General features: G+C 46.9%; 1 protein-coding gene across 1 annotated transcript in view; it reads right to left on the bottom strand.

Annotated features, from left to right (window-relative positions):
• Plxnc1 (plexin C1) overlaps nucleotides 1–17020 on the bottom strand; it is a gene marked incomplete at its 5' end in the record, with an annotated part of 142047 nt that overhangs the window by 95566 nt on the left and 29461 nt on the right. The window contains 2 exons of the mRNA XM_004623905.2: nucleotides 10738–10838; nucleotides 14525–14659. Coding sequence (XP_004623962.1) covers nucleotides 10738–10838; nucleotides 14525–14659 — 236 coding nt within the window. The remainder of the gene's footprint in view (nucleotides 1–10737; nucleotides 10839–14524; nucleotides 14660–17020) is intronic.

Here is a 17020-nt window from a genome sequence, read left to right as displayed (position 1 = left end):
AAAAAAAAAAAGAAATCCTGCAGAAACCCACGCTTTAGTAGGAATGAGTCTATTTTAGACAGCTCGGTCAAAAAACAGGACAGTTTAGCTTAGAGTTGCAGGGTGAGAACCACGTAGCCACATTGAGAGTCACAGACAAGCAGTCTGAGCAGCAGGAATAGCATAGACAACGTCTATGCTCGCTTATGCATGGGCTATGCACAGAACCCATTAAATAGACCAGCCTGGCTGGCACTTAGTGAACGCAAGGGAGCAGAATTCTACCAGTGACAAACCGGTGACCTCAAGCAAGACCTGTGTCCTCTGGGTGTCTCAGGCTTTTCCACCTGCAGAAAAGCAAATAATATAACTTCTACATCATGGAGCTATGATCAGAATGCTTTAGTATCAGCAGTTCTTATTATAATGTAGGCATGTAAAACAGAATTTAAGAAAAAGAAGGTGGCATAAGTCAAACAAACACAAAATAGTAGTGAGAAAAAAAGGAAGCAGGCAACAAGGTTGACCAGATGCTCACAGCTCCAAGCATACACACATCAGCCCAATGGCCATTGTAGCTTTCCGGTGTACAATGGCAGAAATAGTTCAAGGCGTCTTGGAAGATTCCTAATCACAACTCTCCTTCCTTCCAAACTAATGTGTTCTTTGGGGTCTCTTCATGCCTTGAAGAACAGTTCTTAAAGTGCTTGTTTGGGAACCACTTCTCCCATCAACCTCCGAGCTTTCCAAGATAAAGCCTGATCCATCTTGGCCTCCCCCAAAGCCTAGCCCAGGGACTGGCCCATGGCTTGTATTCAACACAGGTTAGCTCAAGTGGATTAAGAATTCAGTTTGAAAGTGTCTACATTCTTGTCCATGTCTCCATGATACCAGCATAATTTGCTTCATTGATTTTTGTTCACCGAGTTGGCCTGTTAACTAGTGGTGGAAACCCGGCCTTTGTCTTCAAACTTGGAGCTATTTAGCACACATAAAACACATTCTCAGACCAAAACACTCACACAAAAGGGATTTGTGGCCTTTGCCCCATGCGGTTCTTTAGTGGGTGGTAAATGTACTAAAATTTGGGGGGTTTATGTCCAAACCTGAGTATTTAGAGGAGGCATTAAAAAAAATAGATAGCAGAGATATAAAAATGGAAAAATAATGCTGCTTGGATCAGGGAGGCCTGGGTTCCAAACAGCTCTCCCTCACAATCCTTGTGTAACTGGGAACACATTCCTTCACTGTTGCGGGAATCAATTTGCTCACCAATAAGTGGACGGCAATGCTATCGCATCCTGAGCGAAACAGCAACTCCCGCCCTGAGCCTATGAGAAATGGTGTAAGCTCCAAACAGCAGAATGAAAACAGCCGAACGTTAGAAAATGCTACAGCATCAGAAACCAAGACCAGCAGGCAGGCGTTAGGATGCAGATCTGAACACTGTGTCTGAATGCAGCAGTTTCTGGGAACAGGACAAATATTAGGTCACAGGACAAGCGAAAACATTTGAGAAATTTTTAAAAGCCAATCAATACATACTTATGAGAGTGCATGCTGCCTGAGATAAGGTCACCGCAAAAAAAAAAAAAAAAAAAAAAAATCTATCCCACTGAAAACATATATTTACTAAAAGGAATGTTCTTAATGGGGCTCGGTAGAAGTCAGAGAGCACTGATTAAAGCGATGGTACAGATAAGCACTGCAGTTTGGAGGCTGGAGGCGGAGGCCTGAGGACACCGGTTGTCAGCTCTACCAAAACCCAAACAAAGAAACCAAACAAACTGGCTTCCGAGCAAGGTGACAATCCTTTCCATGTCAACTGCTGCCAACTATCTGTAATGCCAAGGTGGAGCTGTACCCCTTAACAGTTCTACTCCCCTTCATCTTCTCTTTGCAGTAAGTAAGCCACAGCTCCGATACAGGATAAAGGCGCTCGGGGACCCAGCGGGACCCAGCTCCTCATTCCAGTGTCAGAAGACCACCCACTCCGAGCCCCTTCCAGCATTCTTGGTAACCTGGATCCAGGGTTCAGCTGTGCCAGGCTAATCCTGCGATGCCCTGAGGCCTGAACAGCGTCCTCCTCTTTGCTCCCTGCTGCTTCCACCCCACAGACAGTTGTCCTAGTTGCTTCTACAAAATTAGTTGGCACAATGGGGTCCTCACCCAAGAGGGAGGGGCTGCCCCCAGATCCCATAATTACCATTATCACTGTCATTAGAGCAGCGCTGGACCATAAAGGAGTGTCACTACACAGACTTTGAGCCTGGGATCTGCTCAAGGACTCATCCCAGACTGAAAAGGAAGGAGGAGCTACAGCAGAAGGCTTAGGACAGTGCTCTGTCCACATGGTCCTTCTAGCTACTCTGTTAAATATTGTCATGGCTTTTGAAGGGGGACATCTCTAAAGCTGGCTATGATGTCCCTTGCCCACAGAAGCCCTCCAGGATGCTCTTCTGCCTTGTTTTAGATTGTGACCTCCCCAGCCTATCACAGCATTCCCATCTCCTTTCTCTTGTTTTACTTATTTTCATAACTGTGATCACTACCCGAACATGCTGTTTCCTTTCCAATTTTTACACTATCTCCTTCCCTCCACATAGGGGTTGAATAGAGCTCCCTAGACTAACCCCACCACCCAACCTTTGAAAGTCATCTTAATTGGAAACAAAGTCTTTGCAAGTACAACTGGTCCTGGATCTCAAGATGAAATCATCCTCGACTTAAGAGCTTGCAGCCACTGGTGTCTTTCTATGAGGAAAGAGAGAGAGAGAGAGAGAGAGAGAGAGAGAGAGAGAGAGAGAGAGAGAGAGCTGGACACATGCAGGGAAAGAGGTCATGTGAGACTGAGGCAGAGACAGAGTAATTCTGCCACAAGCCAAAAAACACCAGGAGCCACCAGAAGCTGGGACAAATGAGGACAGGTCATTCCCTAGAGGGGTAAGAGGGAAGACTCTGCTGGCTTTTGGCCTCCAGCACCATGAGAGATAAATCTGTGTCGTTTCAAGCCACCAGCTTTGTAGCAATTAGTTAGAGCAGTCTCGGGAAACTAAAATACCTAATCTTCACAGTTGAAGACCTCAGAACAGCTACAGGAGTTGCTTGAAGGTCTTCCAAGTGTCACTTTAGAAGACACATGTGTAAGAATATGGGGCAAATATTATATTTATGCATTTAACTTAGAAGGGCTCCCAGATTCCTCATCACTAGCATGCCTAGGGCTCTGGCTTCACCCTGCGTGTATCCATGTAGGGTAGAACATAATGGGACGGGACAATGCAGGCAAGTGTGCCCTTTCTTGCCTGGCCTGTTTTCTGAAGGGGACCCAGCCCAGAGTTCACCATGTGATTGAGACCAAAGCAAGTGGAGGTGCATGGAGGTGTTGGGAAAGGTGAAGAAGCAGGTGACATGTGGACAAATGGCCACCAAGTAAATGGCTCTGGAAGAGATGTGAGCTAACTCACTCTTTACAAAGAGTCCCAGACAAAAATGGCCTTGGGAGAGTACAGGTGAAGCTCAGTACAACTGATGTCACATTAATGCAGTTGCCATATGGATCATCTTTCAAAAACACAAATCTCTTGAAGACATAGCCCTTTGTTTACAGCACTTTATTAGACTTTAAACTAATAAAGTCTAAACAGAGCCCTTCCCATCCTGGTCACATCTAGCACCCTCACCCCTTCCTTCCTTCCTTCCTTCCTTCCTTCCTTCCTTCCTTCCTTCCTTCCTTCTAGAGCCACTGTCCTAACAACAGAATCCAGTCTGGTACTTCCTGAACAGACCTCTCTCTGGACTGGCTTCTTTTCCCTGAAATGCCTCCACCACTCTTCCTTTGGGAAAGTTGGCTCAGGCTTCTAGTTGCCGTGTTATGGGCACCTCTTCTGGAAGCCTTTCCTAGCCTTAGGAACAACCAAGGACTCCATCCCTGGCTCCCAGCATTGCTAACCGTAGCTTGGCACTAAGAACTGGTTACTAAGAACCAGGCCATGGGCCTTGGAATTCACACTATCTGATTTAAGCTTCTTGGCCACACCCTAGGGTGGGCGCTACCATTAATTCTGCTTCAGAGAACAGGAGATGGGGCACAGAGAAGAGAAAAAAAATTCAGGTCATGCAGAAACCTGGATTCTACCCCAATGATGCCGACTCTTGGAGCTTTCTCCACTGCCAGGATAGAAGTTAACACCCTGGGTATGTGCTTCCACAACAAGCTATTTCTCCTACCTCCTACTTGGTAAATGACTCCTCAGTCTATGTGGCTTGGTCACTCAAGCTAGGTCCCTGTAACTCCTTCCCCTGTAACCTCAACCAATGTCTCTGGACTACTGCTAAGAGATAGAAACCTCACCCACTTCCAGCTCCAAGACTGAGCTTTGGCATCTCTAAGGGCCCTCTACACTATTCAACATGGATGCCCATCCTTTACCCTCCAACCTAAGGCCTAATCCACTGCCCAGGGTACTAGAGGGATCCAATATGTATCTTGGTGGCACTTCTTTATTTCCTTTGTGGTTTTAGATCAAGGAAGAAAGAACACATCTTGCAGAAAAACAGGGGCCACCTTGATATTTTATTTTTCATCTTATGGCCTATTTTTAGTGTGTCAGACTCAAGGGGAATCCAATTAATCACCAAGTCCTGTTGGTACCATCTTCCAAGTAGCTCTCAAATCTACTCACTTCCTTTCCCCAACTCTGATTCAGCCCCCAGTCTCTTACTGGTCTACAACCACCTGTGAACTGATCCACTGACATCCAGGGGCATCTCCTCAGCGCCCCCTGGGACCCAGGGTGCTTGTTCTGAATCACAGCTCATCTGCTGAGCCCTGCCAACACAGGCTCTGCAGTAGCTCCTTCAGGTCTTTCCAAGAAAGCCCAAGTTCTCTAACATGGGACGACCTTCCCTCATCTACTCTGCCTACCATGCCCCTTATCTCCCAGCACTGCCCTGTATCCTGTGTGCTTCTTCATTCTGAGCATTGGGCCAGGCTCTCCCACAGTTCCCCACCTTTCCTATCCTGTCCTCTTGGCCAACTTCACCAACTTCCTTTAGATCTAGCTGTGATCTGCCTCGAGGTCAGGTTCAGCTTAGATCTCCCCTTTCTAAGGATTCCTCCCTGACCTTTTTTCCATTTAGGTTAAATGCTCCTTACATGCCCCATGCAATCCACATCTCTATGCTGGCCTTATTACCCTGTTGTTTGTCCACGTCCTTTGCTTATTGTTTACTCAATCCCCTTGCCTATGCTTACGCAGTCTTACTGCCCTTTGTCACACCATTTCACAGTGCTCCTCCTGGAGCAGGCCTAGCATATTTTCCTCTCCTGCTGATGTTGGGCTTGGCTATGTGGCTTGCCCTAGCTGTGGAATGTTAGCCAACGTGCTGTGAGCAGAGGCTCTGAGTGTGTGGCATCACTTAGTTTGGTGTCCTGTGCTTTCACTACCTGTCTTAACAAGAAAGAGTCTGTACAGAACAGCAGCATGTGGAGGAGGTCTAAACCCAACTTGCAGCTTGACATGGATCCCCACAGCTGAAAGTTGGACCTATGAGCAAGAAAAGCAAATAAAAATGTGTATATTTTGCAGTATTATTGAAGCAAACATCTGACTAGTACACTTATAGTACATCTGTGTCTTTCACTAGATGGCATGCTCCATGTAGACAAGAAAGAACTGTATCTCCAGCCCTGAGTACAAAGCTTAGGACCCTGTAGGTGCTGGGGAAAGAGCTGTGATTAGATGTATGTATGAATGAATGGATGTATGGATGTATGTATGTATGGATGGATGGATGGATGGATGGATGGATGGGTGGGTGGATGAATGAAGGGAGGGATGGATGGATGGATGGATGGATGGATGGATGGATGGATGTTGGCCTGCTTCCCTAGTTAGTAGGTGAATTCCTTGAAGCCAAGAATGGCATCCAATTTCTCTCAACAGCACCTAAGCTATCTCAATTCCCACATGGGACTCTTGGTAAGTGTTCAACAAATATTTGTTGAAATTAAATAAGTTGAATTTTATGGGCTGGCTTGCGAATCAATCTTTAATTTATGACATTGTTTCTACAGGAAAATGTACTCCACGTGCCAAACAAACTTGCAAATGAACTTTTGGAACCTCACCCATTCATTGGGTGGGGATTGCCAGTTTTGTGGAAATCCATAACTGAACACATGCGCTATGCTTTGCAATATGGGAGAAACTGAGAAACTGCTTCTAAACCCAAGATATGCAGCCTGCAAAAATTCACTTTCCACCCACACACACAAATTCCGTACAGGTTGGATCTGAGTTTCCCACCATACAATACTAGACTTTTTACCGCTCATTGTTTATCTAATTGCTTTTTATCTGCTTATACTGCAGGCCTCCCAATCAAAAGGAAGTTAAGACAGTTTTCTTGTCCCCTTTCCCCAAATCCACTTTCTAGACACGTAGACAAGAAAGTTCAACCATCTCAACAGAGAAAATAAATCATTTTTTTCTAAATAAATCTGTGACATTTAAAATAAACACAGTGGGGTGCTCTCCAGTTGTAAGAAAACATCCCCCTTTAGAGTTCCTAATTTTGAATGGTCCTGGGAGCTTACCATGAGTCACAGATCTGAGACTAAGCTGCATTTCATCTTAGGCCAGAGCCAAACCAGTCTGAAATCCTGTAATCTGACCCAGCAGACAAGGGCTGTGATCACTTACTGGCTCCAAAATGCGTTCTCCTCTTAAGGCACAGGTCTCACACAGCTACTGGGACAGGCTACTTTACTCACTCTACATACGCTTTTTGTGTGTGTTATATTTGAAAATAAAGGGGGAGGGAGAGAAATAAGGTCAGAGTGATGGGCCAGGAAGAAACCAGAAACGCAATGAGGCTAATTAAGACTGGTTGGTCAAGTGTAGATAAATGTGTGTTCTAAGACCAGATGGTCGAAGAAGAGCCAGCTGTGAGAAGATCTATGGGAAGAATATTCTAGAATATTCTAGAATAGTCTAGGAAATAGCAGGGGCAAAAACCTCAGTGGCAGGGACACATTTTGCATATTCTCGAGTTGGAAAGAAAGTCAGTGTGGCTAGGACAGGGTGACCAAAGGAGACAGTGGCAGGAGAGGTCAGGGAAGTAGGGAAGCATAAGATCACACCAAGTCTCGCCTGTGGAGTTAAAAAGATTCTTAGTTCCACTAAGATGGAAAGCAGAAGCAGTCATGAAGCTGTGGAGAGACATGAATTACTTTGGCTTTCAAATTATTGCCCTTCTTAGAGGGGACTGGGGCAGGGGTAAAGCACCAAAAGCTGACAGAGGGGAAGCAAGAAGCAGGCTTTTGCTAGAATTCTCAGCAGTGACCAGGAACAGGAAGAGGTCCTCAGATCGTCACCTGGGTCTCAGCAGAAGCATCTCTCCCATATAGACAGTGCTTCCCCGGCCCTTCTGGAGGGCTGGATGCTTCCTTCCTCCCTCTTTCATCACAGTCGTCCCACTGGAGTGTCCACTGCCTCTCCAAGAGGTGCATCTTTCCCTAGCCACATGCCAGCTCTAGAGCTTGTGCCACCCCCAGGTACCACCTCAGCACGGGGTGATCTCCCACAGCCAGGCCTGCCCCTGGCCACCTCCCTTCACTTCTTGACTACTCAATTCCTCCCTCTTCCCAACACTCACTCTGGGTGTTCACCCATTCTCCCGGGTGATCGAAATTTCCACACAGGTAAGCAATCCACTGAGTATTCCGAACACCACCTCAGTTCCTTGGCCCTTCTCTGCCAGCGATCTCGTCTCTCTCACTACTTCAGAGATACAATCACCCTCTAGATTTTATCATCATCATCAAGAACCCCACTCCTCCATGACTTCCACTGTCACCCAACCCTTTTCAGTTCTCCAACCACAGCTGGGATCCCAGTGCCTTTTCACACCCCTCCCCCGCCCACGCGCGTCCCTCTCTGGTGCCCAGATGTTAGTTACTTTTCTCTCTTTGCTGAAACAAAATACCTGACACCCAAGGTGAAGGGAGGAAAGGCTGATTTAGCTCACAGTTTGTAGAGATTTTAGTCCATACTCAGCTGACTCTAAAACAGGGTGGCTTGGCAGATGGACATCACAGAGTAGAACTGGTTCATGGTGCCCAGAAGGTAGTAAAGTAAACAAGAGACATTAGCATCTTTCTGCCCTTTTCTTATTATATCCAGGCTGCTCAGGGTGAGTAGCACTCAAACCCTTGAGCCCAGTACCCTTGAGCCTAGCACTACACCATGAATCAATTCCAGCATCATACACTCCAGATCCAGCCACCTCCGAAAAAAGACCCGCGTGTGACCACATGAAGTCCTGGGGGCACACCCTACACAAGCCATACCACCAGGTGTCCACAGCACCACCACAGCCTGGCACACACCCTCAGGATCCTAGCCTCTCTTGACGCACTCACCTCGACTCTGGCTTACCTGAACTCACCTCTGCTCTGTGACAATGTCACCAGAGCCCAAGCAGCTTGAAGAAAACAAAATCCTACTACTTGCTCTACTCTGAAAGCAAGACTCCTGACCTCAAGTGCGCCTAAAGCTGCCGGGCAACCATGCTATTTTTTCCCACCCTGCTCTCTGCCCCATCTCCTATTTCTCTCCTGCCCTCTCATCTCTCCATTGCCTTAAAGTCCGTGAAGGTGACGGAACAATAAGACCCTGCACTTGCTTCTTCACGTCCCTGCACCAGGCCCAGACGTCCCCCTGCCCCCAGCATGAGGAGGAGCTATCCAGGATCCTACTTGTGGCTGGCTGGTAGGTCATCAGCTGAAAGATAACATCGCACAGCTCTCTCTTCCCTCTCCTGCAACATCCCCCGCTCCCTCTCTACTGGACTTCCGCCAACAGCACAGAAACGCATGGTTATTTTGTGGGTCTCACAAAACTCGGACTCTTCCTTGAACTCCACTTTCTCCTTCAGCATCGGTTCCAATTTTCCCCTACTGTGTTTCTTTAGAAAGCTCCTCGAAGGAACTTTCCTTGCTAACTGCCCTCCTCTCTTCCCATTGTCTTTTGCAGCTTTAGTGCTGACCTCTGTCACGGTCACCAATCCCCACCCGCCAAGTCCAATGGCTCCACTGTCCTTTCGACCTCTCTGTAGTAGCTGGCAGTCGGTCACTCCCTCCTCCCTTCCCTGGGCGCACAGGAGCCCCACCCCCTCAGCCTTTCTGCCTTCCCTTTCTGGCTCACCCCTCCTTATTTCTTTCTCTGCTTCCCTTCCTCTCCCTGATTCCTAAACATTGTATTACCTCAATGCTCAGCTTTCAAACTTCTCCCTCCATGCTCCCTCTGTGGTCTGGTCCTAAGGTTTCCGTAAGTACCACCTAAATACAACTAACTCCCAGATTGGCTGTCCCCCCATCAGCTCTAGATTTGTGCTTGCTGAAACAGTAGCCTCTAGCTGTATGTGGTCATTTAATCACCACCCGCATAAACCACCCTGGCCGAATTAACTCCTACATGCGGCTGGACAAATACAGACAGAGAAGCAACACATCTAAAAGATTGTGGTTAAGAGTGGTGGGAGTGCATGCTCAGTTAGTGGCGATAATCAGTCAATTTCTAAAACTCTGGTCTTGGGCGAGCGATGAGAAGAAAAGATTCCTACCCAATTACAATTATTCATGAGAATTTTCCTGGGCTTGCTTCTTTTGTCTGCCAGTGTGGAGACAGCCCAGCAAGAAGGTGCAGCAAGAGGCAAGGACCGCTTCTTGTGCTGCAGAAGCTGGGCTCGTGACTTCCTCCGTGAACTCTTAATTAATCCCGTCCCCATATTTCTACTTTGTTTCCTGAGCCTCTCGCTTCCATTACCTGCACCCCTCTCCTTTCATGTCTCCTGGCTTCCCCTGCATCGGCTTCCGAGCTCTCTCCCTAGCGCTGTTTTCTTTGCCCCACTGCCCCCACATTCGGCGTTCGGCAGTTCCCTACTTGTGCCCCTCTTTCTTATCCTTCTTCACCTTTAAACACTGAAAGCACCAAACTGACAGACACTGTTATGTGGTTTATTATTTTTTTTTTTTCCTCCCTTTCCTGCCTGAGCCACAGCTAGGGCTCTCTCCTCCTTGCTTCTATAGCAAGAAGCCGAGTACTGGGTTGCCATGGCAACAGCGAATCCAAGCAGCCCGGTCTCGGAGACGCCAAGAACTGCCACGGTGAGGAAGCGGCTACAAGTCGCCCCTGAGCCTAGATGGGTCGCGTACATCGTAATTCAAGACCAGGCAGGGCAGATTCTGCCCGGAGACCACGGTTGTACATCAGGCCCACAGCCGGCCGGCGCACCACAAGACAGCGCCATCAATAATAAGCTTCCACTGAGCGAACAGAATACACGACGTGAGGAGGATTCATTTGAAAATTTTCAAACATCCCTATTCTTTTATCCTCTCTGAGGGAGAACCTTTCGCCTTTCTCTAGAGTCTTGGGGAACTCTGTAGAAAGTAGAAGCAGATCTGCCTGCTCTGCTCTTTCTCTTTTGAGGTAACAGGCCCGCTCCCATCTGGCCCCCAGATGGGGTGGCTCTGAGTGGCCTAGCTCAGATGACTCGGTGACACTGACTCAGCTGGAAACACCTTGGGGAGGGAACGAGGGCTACATCCCAACACCACCATCCTGGAAGAGCTCGCCCCTACGCCCTCTTCCCCACTTCACCAGGATGGCTTTAAAGTAGGGCAACAAGTGTTCTCTCAAATGACACTTTCTCAAAATTGTGGCTGGTCAGAAAGAATTCAGGAAATACCTTTGCTGCAAGTGGCACCAACCACAGTGAGGGTCCGCCGCCGTTAAGCACTCCAGACAGGACTGATGCTTACTACAGTTCGCAACACGAATTCTCCTCACCTAAAAATAAAGATGACAGTGGTTTGGATGGAATTATAAGCAACGGCCGAGAACACGACACCACCTTATCTGATGAAGGGCCAGAAGGAGTATATTTATCAGCTTGAACTCTAAATGTCTCCACAATGGCATCGGGTGGCTGGTCTCCAGCTCTAGGCTGGGAAGTGTTTGTGTGACAGTCGCCTGGAGAGCTTTTAGAAGTTTGCCTTCCCTATACGTATATTCCATACCCAGCAAGTCAGGCAGATCAAGAGCACCTGCAAAGAGTCCTACCTGTACCTATACATTTTCCTTTCACATATTCCCCACACAATACGGTATGACTAGCATTTTCATAGCACGGACACTGTGTTAGGTATTCTCTGCACTCTAAAGATTTAACATATAGGAGGATGTGCATCATTTACACGAAAACCTATGAAGGGCTTCAGCATCCCTGGATTTGGGTATCTCAGGGATTCCCAGAAGCAATCCACAAGGAGGCATCCCTGAATTCCCAGATTTCCCTGCAGCTGAGATGCTGGTCAGGTCTGGAGTGAGGCCTAGGGATCTGCATTGTTAAGAGCCCTCTTCAGTGCGCCTGACCTGCAGATGGCTTTCTGCTCTGTGAATAATGATTTCCACAGGGATCGTGGAATCAGGTCACCTGGTTTTCACACAGGGACAGTCAGTGGCACTTTGGAAGTGAGCATTTGGGATTAACAAATGGCTCTGCCCAGGAGGGGGGTCAGCAGGAGTTGGAAGTGGGTGTGGAAAAGAAGGGGCCAGCATTGGCCTCCCTCAGCCCTGTCAGGGAAGCACCATTGCCTCAGCTCCTGACATCTTTGCTCCCACTGGAGGTGAAAATAAAGAAGCAGGAGGAGTGTCTAAATAACTTCCCTACTCCTCCTTCACCCCTCCAGTGGTAAAGAAGCAGCAGTTCACAGAGTGGCCAAGTGGGGCACAGCTAGGATGGTGGGAGCCGAGGAGAACCTGAGTTTTTTCAGGTCATCTTTTCTGAAGAAAAATCACACAGCAAGCAGTGAGGAAACTCATGGAACGCATTACTCTGGGAGGCTGTATGTGTGTAAGGGTATTAAAGAGTCCTGAAGAAGGTGAGAGAAATGGAGAGTTCAGCAAGGGGTCTGTGAGGAAAATGGAAGGTCCTGAGGAGGACGCTCCCCTGCTAGGTTGGCTTCATGAAGAACAATTGCGCCCTTCCATTTCTTAGCCCTCCGTGCCCCTGGCAAATGCAGCCGGCAGACCATGAGTCTGAGCCAGAATTAACCAGAATGTGGATATTTATTTCCTTGTAGCTCACAAAACATCCTTCTAATTCTGAGGGATTTTAATAAGCATCACGTAATCTCTCTAACCTTGTTTCCTCATCTGTAAAATGGTGAGGGTACAACCGACTTCATGAGGTTATTACGAACATTGTCTGACACATACTAAATAATGTGTGTCATAAATACCGGCTATTGCTATTATGTGAGGGAAAGGTTCCATGGTCTAACGAATGCAAAACCTTAGACTGGAAAAGTTAAATGGGTTTTCTTAGCATAAGCTTGGGAGAGCTTTTGAATATGCTGAGCCCTCCAGAGCGGCACAGTAATTAACGACTAATGCTAGGACTGCTTTCACTCATAACATTTAGTGGAATCTGAGTCCCCGGAACATCCTTTGAGAAGAGCTATTCAAAGCACTGAAAGGCAGAAACACAATTCTATGTAAAAGAGAAGACCTACCTACTACACTGGATTGGCTTTCTAGTTTGGTAACACAAGACAGTTACTATTGTCTACCAACGCATTTGCCTCCACGTGATTAGGTTTAAGGGGCACATGGTCTATTATTTCATGAATTTCCTATGGCTTTTGGTTGGGCTGTTACAATTTCCCAAGAGTGTAGAAAAAGGGATGGTCGTTGGCTTTGCCTCTCTAGGGGTTATGCTTGTTCAACAAAAGTCAACCAATAGATTCTCCAGCAGTAATCCCAAATGATGCACATGGAATGAACTATTTTCATGCCCCACTGAAAACTCTACCCAGGATTTCAGGCTCTGGATGACAACAGGCTAGAATTCTTTACCTTCCAGAAACCAAGGACCTGTCAATCACTGGTGGTTTTCCCAGTGGTTCCCAGCCTAGAGTCCTGGGATTTGGGGTTCTGTTAATGAGCATGGCAGTAGGAATGGGCACTTATGAGTGATTCTGCAATATTTAAAAGAGCTAAATGGAAACACACAATCAGATTAGGCCGGACTTCCAGTGTCTTTGCTGTGGGGGTTGGAATTTTATCAGCTATGCAGGGTAGCACAGTCAGTACTCTGGCTACAGCTTGGAGATGTCCTGGATAAGGAAGGCCTGGGAATGGGAACGGGTACTTAGTATACATCGTTTGTTGAATAGACAAAATCTTTCAAAAATGAGATCCCTTGGGAAGAAACATAACAGGAAGTGATTGGATGCCAGCATGGGGGACTCTGGTGGAGAGTGGATTCGCAGAACTGGGGGCGATGCAGATGTGGTCGCCTCAGGGTGGTCCCTTTGACCTAGCTGACTTTTCTACACTCAGGGACCCATCCAGCCTCTTCAGAACACCGAAAGCCAGCAGGGCGGCACACCTGCTCGGCAGCTCCGTGAGCATGCCGTCATCATTTGTTGTCACTGCTGTCCTGAGAACGGTGCCAAGGAACAAGTGCAACGCGGGGTGGGCTGAGAGCATCTGTTACCTCCCTGACATGATTCTCTAAGTCTCAATTATCTTCCTCGCACTTTTATGTGGTCAAATGGTCATAAGTCAAAGGCGCTGAGCCGGAATGTTCTGTTTAATTTTCATAAATCTGGGATCTGATCTCATTTATTGTGGGTTTTAGGATCAGGGCAGGGTCTGAGTCCCAGCTCCCACGAAGACTAATGGATACATTATATACATATCCTTGAGCTAATTATTTATCCTCTCTCCAAGTCTTGGAGTCTTCATCTATAAAACAAGGATGACTTTATCTCATTCAATTATTAGCGCACGCCATTGGCTTTCCTCAGTACGCTTTGTGTGTGTCCACATGGCGCTATGCATCAGGAGAAACCAAAGGACAAGTAGCACACGGGCAGGAGGGTCCTCAATAAAAATTCTCCTTCCCTTGGTAAAAGCACTTTGCAAAGATGAAGAAAACTTTAAAAGGTGTTAATGTTATTTCAGGACACAAAAAAGAGCAAACAAACAAACAAACAACCACATTACAACAGCCAGATAAATTAAGAGAAAGATGGCGAGTACCCTACATTCCCTGGTTCATGAATGTGCATGAGACTGTGGCCCGATATTAACCCCTAATCCCAAAGCCAGTCCCATCGGGTATATTCATAAATGCATCTAGCCGCTCGGTGGCCACACGGTAAAGGCAGAAATTCAGTTACCTTGCTGATTATGCGCCCATTTGCAAGCACACCCTCCTCTGAAAAACTCGGCGCTGGAAATATAGCCAATAATAAAATTGTCTAAATAGGTAATATTTCTTGCTTACTTACTGACAGGCAGTAAAGTCTTTAATTCCATGCCTGTGAACCACCGTAGGTCTTCGTGGAGCCTGCAGCAGAGTTAAAACTCGGTAGTTCAAAGTAAAAGCTTTGCCACTAGATAATGACATCAATTAAATAATTTTTATTCATAAGTCAGAAGCAATAACTAGTATTTCCACCTACCTCTTTCCCAGCTGTTAGATAGATGTAGTTATTCTTTGTAGGGTCAGGAACAAGTTTGTAGAAAACAGGTGTTTCTTCTTTAATTTCATAGATAACCTCTGGACAATTTGAAGTCAAATTCTCACCAAGAATAACCTACAATTTTTTTTTTTTTGTACAGAAAGAGAAATACAATTTCTATTAAGTATTTTGAATAGCATGGTGGTCAGTGTGTCACTTCCTCACACCCTTTCTTATTTACTACATATCCTGGGCAAGACACTTCATTCCTCAATCATCCCCTCATATGTTGGCCCACAATGCAACAGACATAAAAAGCACAGTGTTTCTGTTTTTTTCAGGGGAAAAAGTCACCAAATACTAGGAAAAAGCCACTCTTCAATGCTGGGTCAGTACTCTCTTATGTGGAGGCTTGGTGTCCACAATTCCTGACCACACTTGGCCCTATCAGAAGCCACAAGTGACAGCTTCGTTAGTATTGTGCTGAGCATGACCTTGACCCTAAAGGCAGTGCCTCTTCGACATGATTATCCACCGTGCATCTTAAAGTAACGCAGGCAACCAAACAGGTACAGACAAATAGGCATGTGTTTACACGTAAAATACAAGCAGATATGTCTCGGTATTCAGTGAATCTTTCAGGTTGGGCATTTGAGTATCGGTCACCCTCAGTCAACAACCTCTACTGGAAAGGCACTGTCTAGTATCAGGTGCTGTTCCAGGGTGCTGGGAAGTGACAGGGAATTGAACAGGACAGAGGGAGAGACAAGTGAGTGTCTGTGTACGCATCTTTTGTGTATACGTGGGGGCGTGGTGGCAGCCACTAACAAAAGAGTAAAGTATGAAATGCATTAGGTGATGACAGACAGGTCAAAATAAAGCAGGGTAAGGGAGACAGAGGGCGCATGTTCAGGGTAGGCCTTCTTGAAAAGGTGCCAAGTATACAGAAACTTGCAGGAGATAAAAATAGTGAGCCATTTGCATATCTGGACAAGACATGTTCTTAAATGGGGCCCTGCCAGGGCCAGGGCCCTAAAATGAGATGAGGTCAGGGGCTCCAGAGGGAGGAGGTAGAGAGGTGTGGGCGTGAGGTGGGAAGAGATGGAGGAGGAGGGCAGTGAGAGGCGGGGGTCTAAATCCAGGTCTCAATACCATCATCCTGGGGAAATGCAACCGTGTCATGGGTTTGAGTTTGTACCCGGCCTCCACTTTTAGAGAGCTGTGCTACCTTGAACTAGAAATTTACTTCCCACCCTAGGCCTCAATTTCCTCATCTGTGAAGTAGGGCTAATAATACCTTCCTTACCAAAAGGTTCTGTAAGAATCACAAGAATTAAGGAAGATGCTTAGTACATAATCAGCACTCAAGAGGCCAGAACCTACGAGTAGACTGCAAGTTCCTTCGGAGTAGGAACCAGGCCTTGAGTCTCTCCATACTCATTCCTTCAAGTAACACAAATCTTTGACAAGCAAAGGTGCTACACATATTACCTGCGCTCACATTTCTTCCCTGTGGACACATGGTTGAAAACAGAAACACTGGCACCTAAGACTCCTTCCTGACATGGCTACATTCTCATGCATCTACTGGTTGAAAATATGCCTACTCCTGCACGCCCCGCTGGCAAGGAGGTATTTGCTGTTTTGCGACGGGCACGTGGGACATTGCTCATTTCCCACCACTCACTCCCAGCTGGCAGCTGGTCCTGGGATCAGGGACTCTGTTCCAGCACTCACTTGAGTCAAGCCTGGGTGGATTCAGTGTAACAAATCCCCCAAATGCTCACTCAGTTGAGTAGCAGCTCTGCAAAACTCAGTGTCAGTAACCAAATAGATTACATATGACTTTTTAAAAACATCCCTTTTTTAAACAGAAGTAGCTACTTCCCAAGGGAGCAGAGAAAGATCTGTGGCTCATTTTACAATGACTTTATAGCTGCACTCTCCCATACAGTGGCCACTAACCATGTAAGGCTACTTCAGTTCAGAAATCAGTTCCTCAGTCAAGCAAGCAGATAGAAAATGTCACTGGTCACCTCTGACTAGGGGTTACCATATAGGCCAGTGCAGATACAGAACAATTCTATCAGCACAGAAAGGTCTTTTGGACAATGCTACCTCTCGGAAAACCATATGGAGGGAGTGCAGGGGAAGGCAGCGCGGTGCACTTGCCAGGACTCGCCATCATTTATTTATTTATGCTGGAAATCAAACTCATGACCTCACCCATCACTAATTTATAAACTCTGTTCCTCAGCTTGGATTCAAACTGCTGATCTGGTTTTGGAAAGTGTTTTTTAAAAATTATTTTAGGGCCAGTGAGACAGCTCGGCAGACTAAGTGCCTGCTTAGGCAAGCTCAGGGACTGGGGTTCCATCCCTGGCACCAAAGGCTGCACCAGCCCCACTCCCAGGCATGCTGAGGCAATTGAGTCCAGGTGTGGTGGCCCACATGTGTAATCCCAGTGCTGGGGAGGCTGAAAACAGGAGGATCACT

The sequence above is a fragment of the Octodon degus genome, unplaced genomic scaffold (assembly GCF_000260255.1).
Source record: "Octodon degus isolate 3935 unplaced genomic scaffold, OctDeg1.0 scaffold00004, whole genome shotgun sequence".
Lineage (NCBI taxonomy): Eukaryota > Metazoa > Chordata > Mammalia > Rodentia > Octodontidae > Octodon > Octodon degus.
Note: the sequence above shows the minus strand (reverse complement) of the source record. Positions and strands in the feature narration are given on the sequence as shown.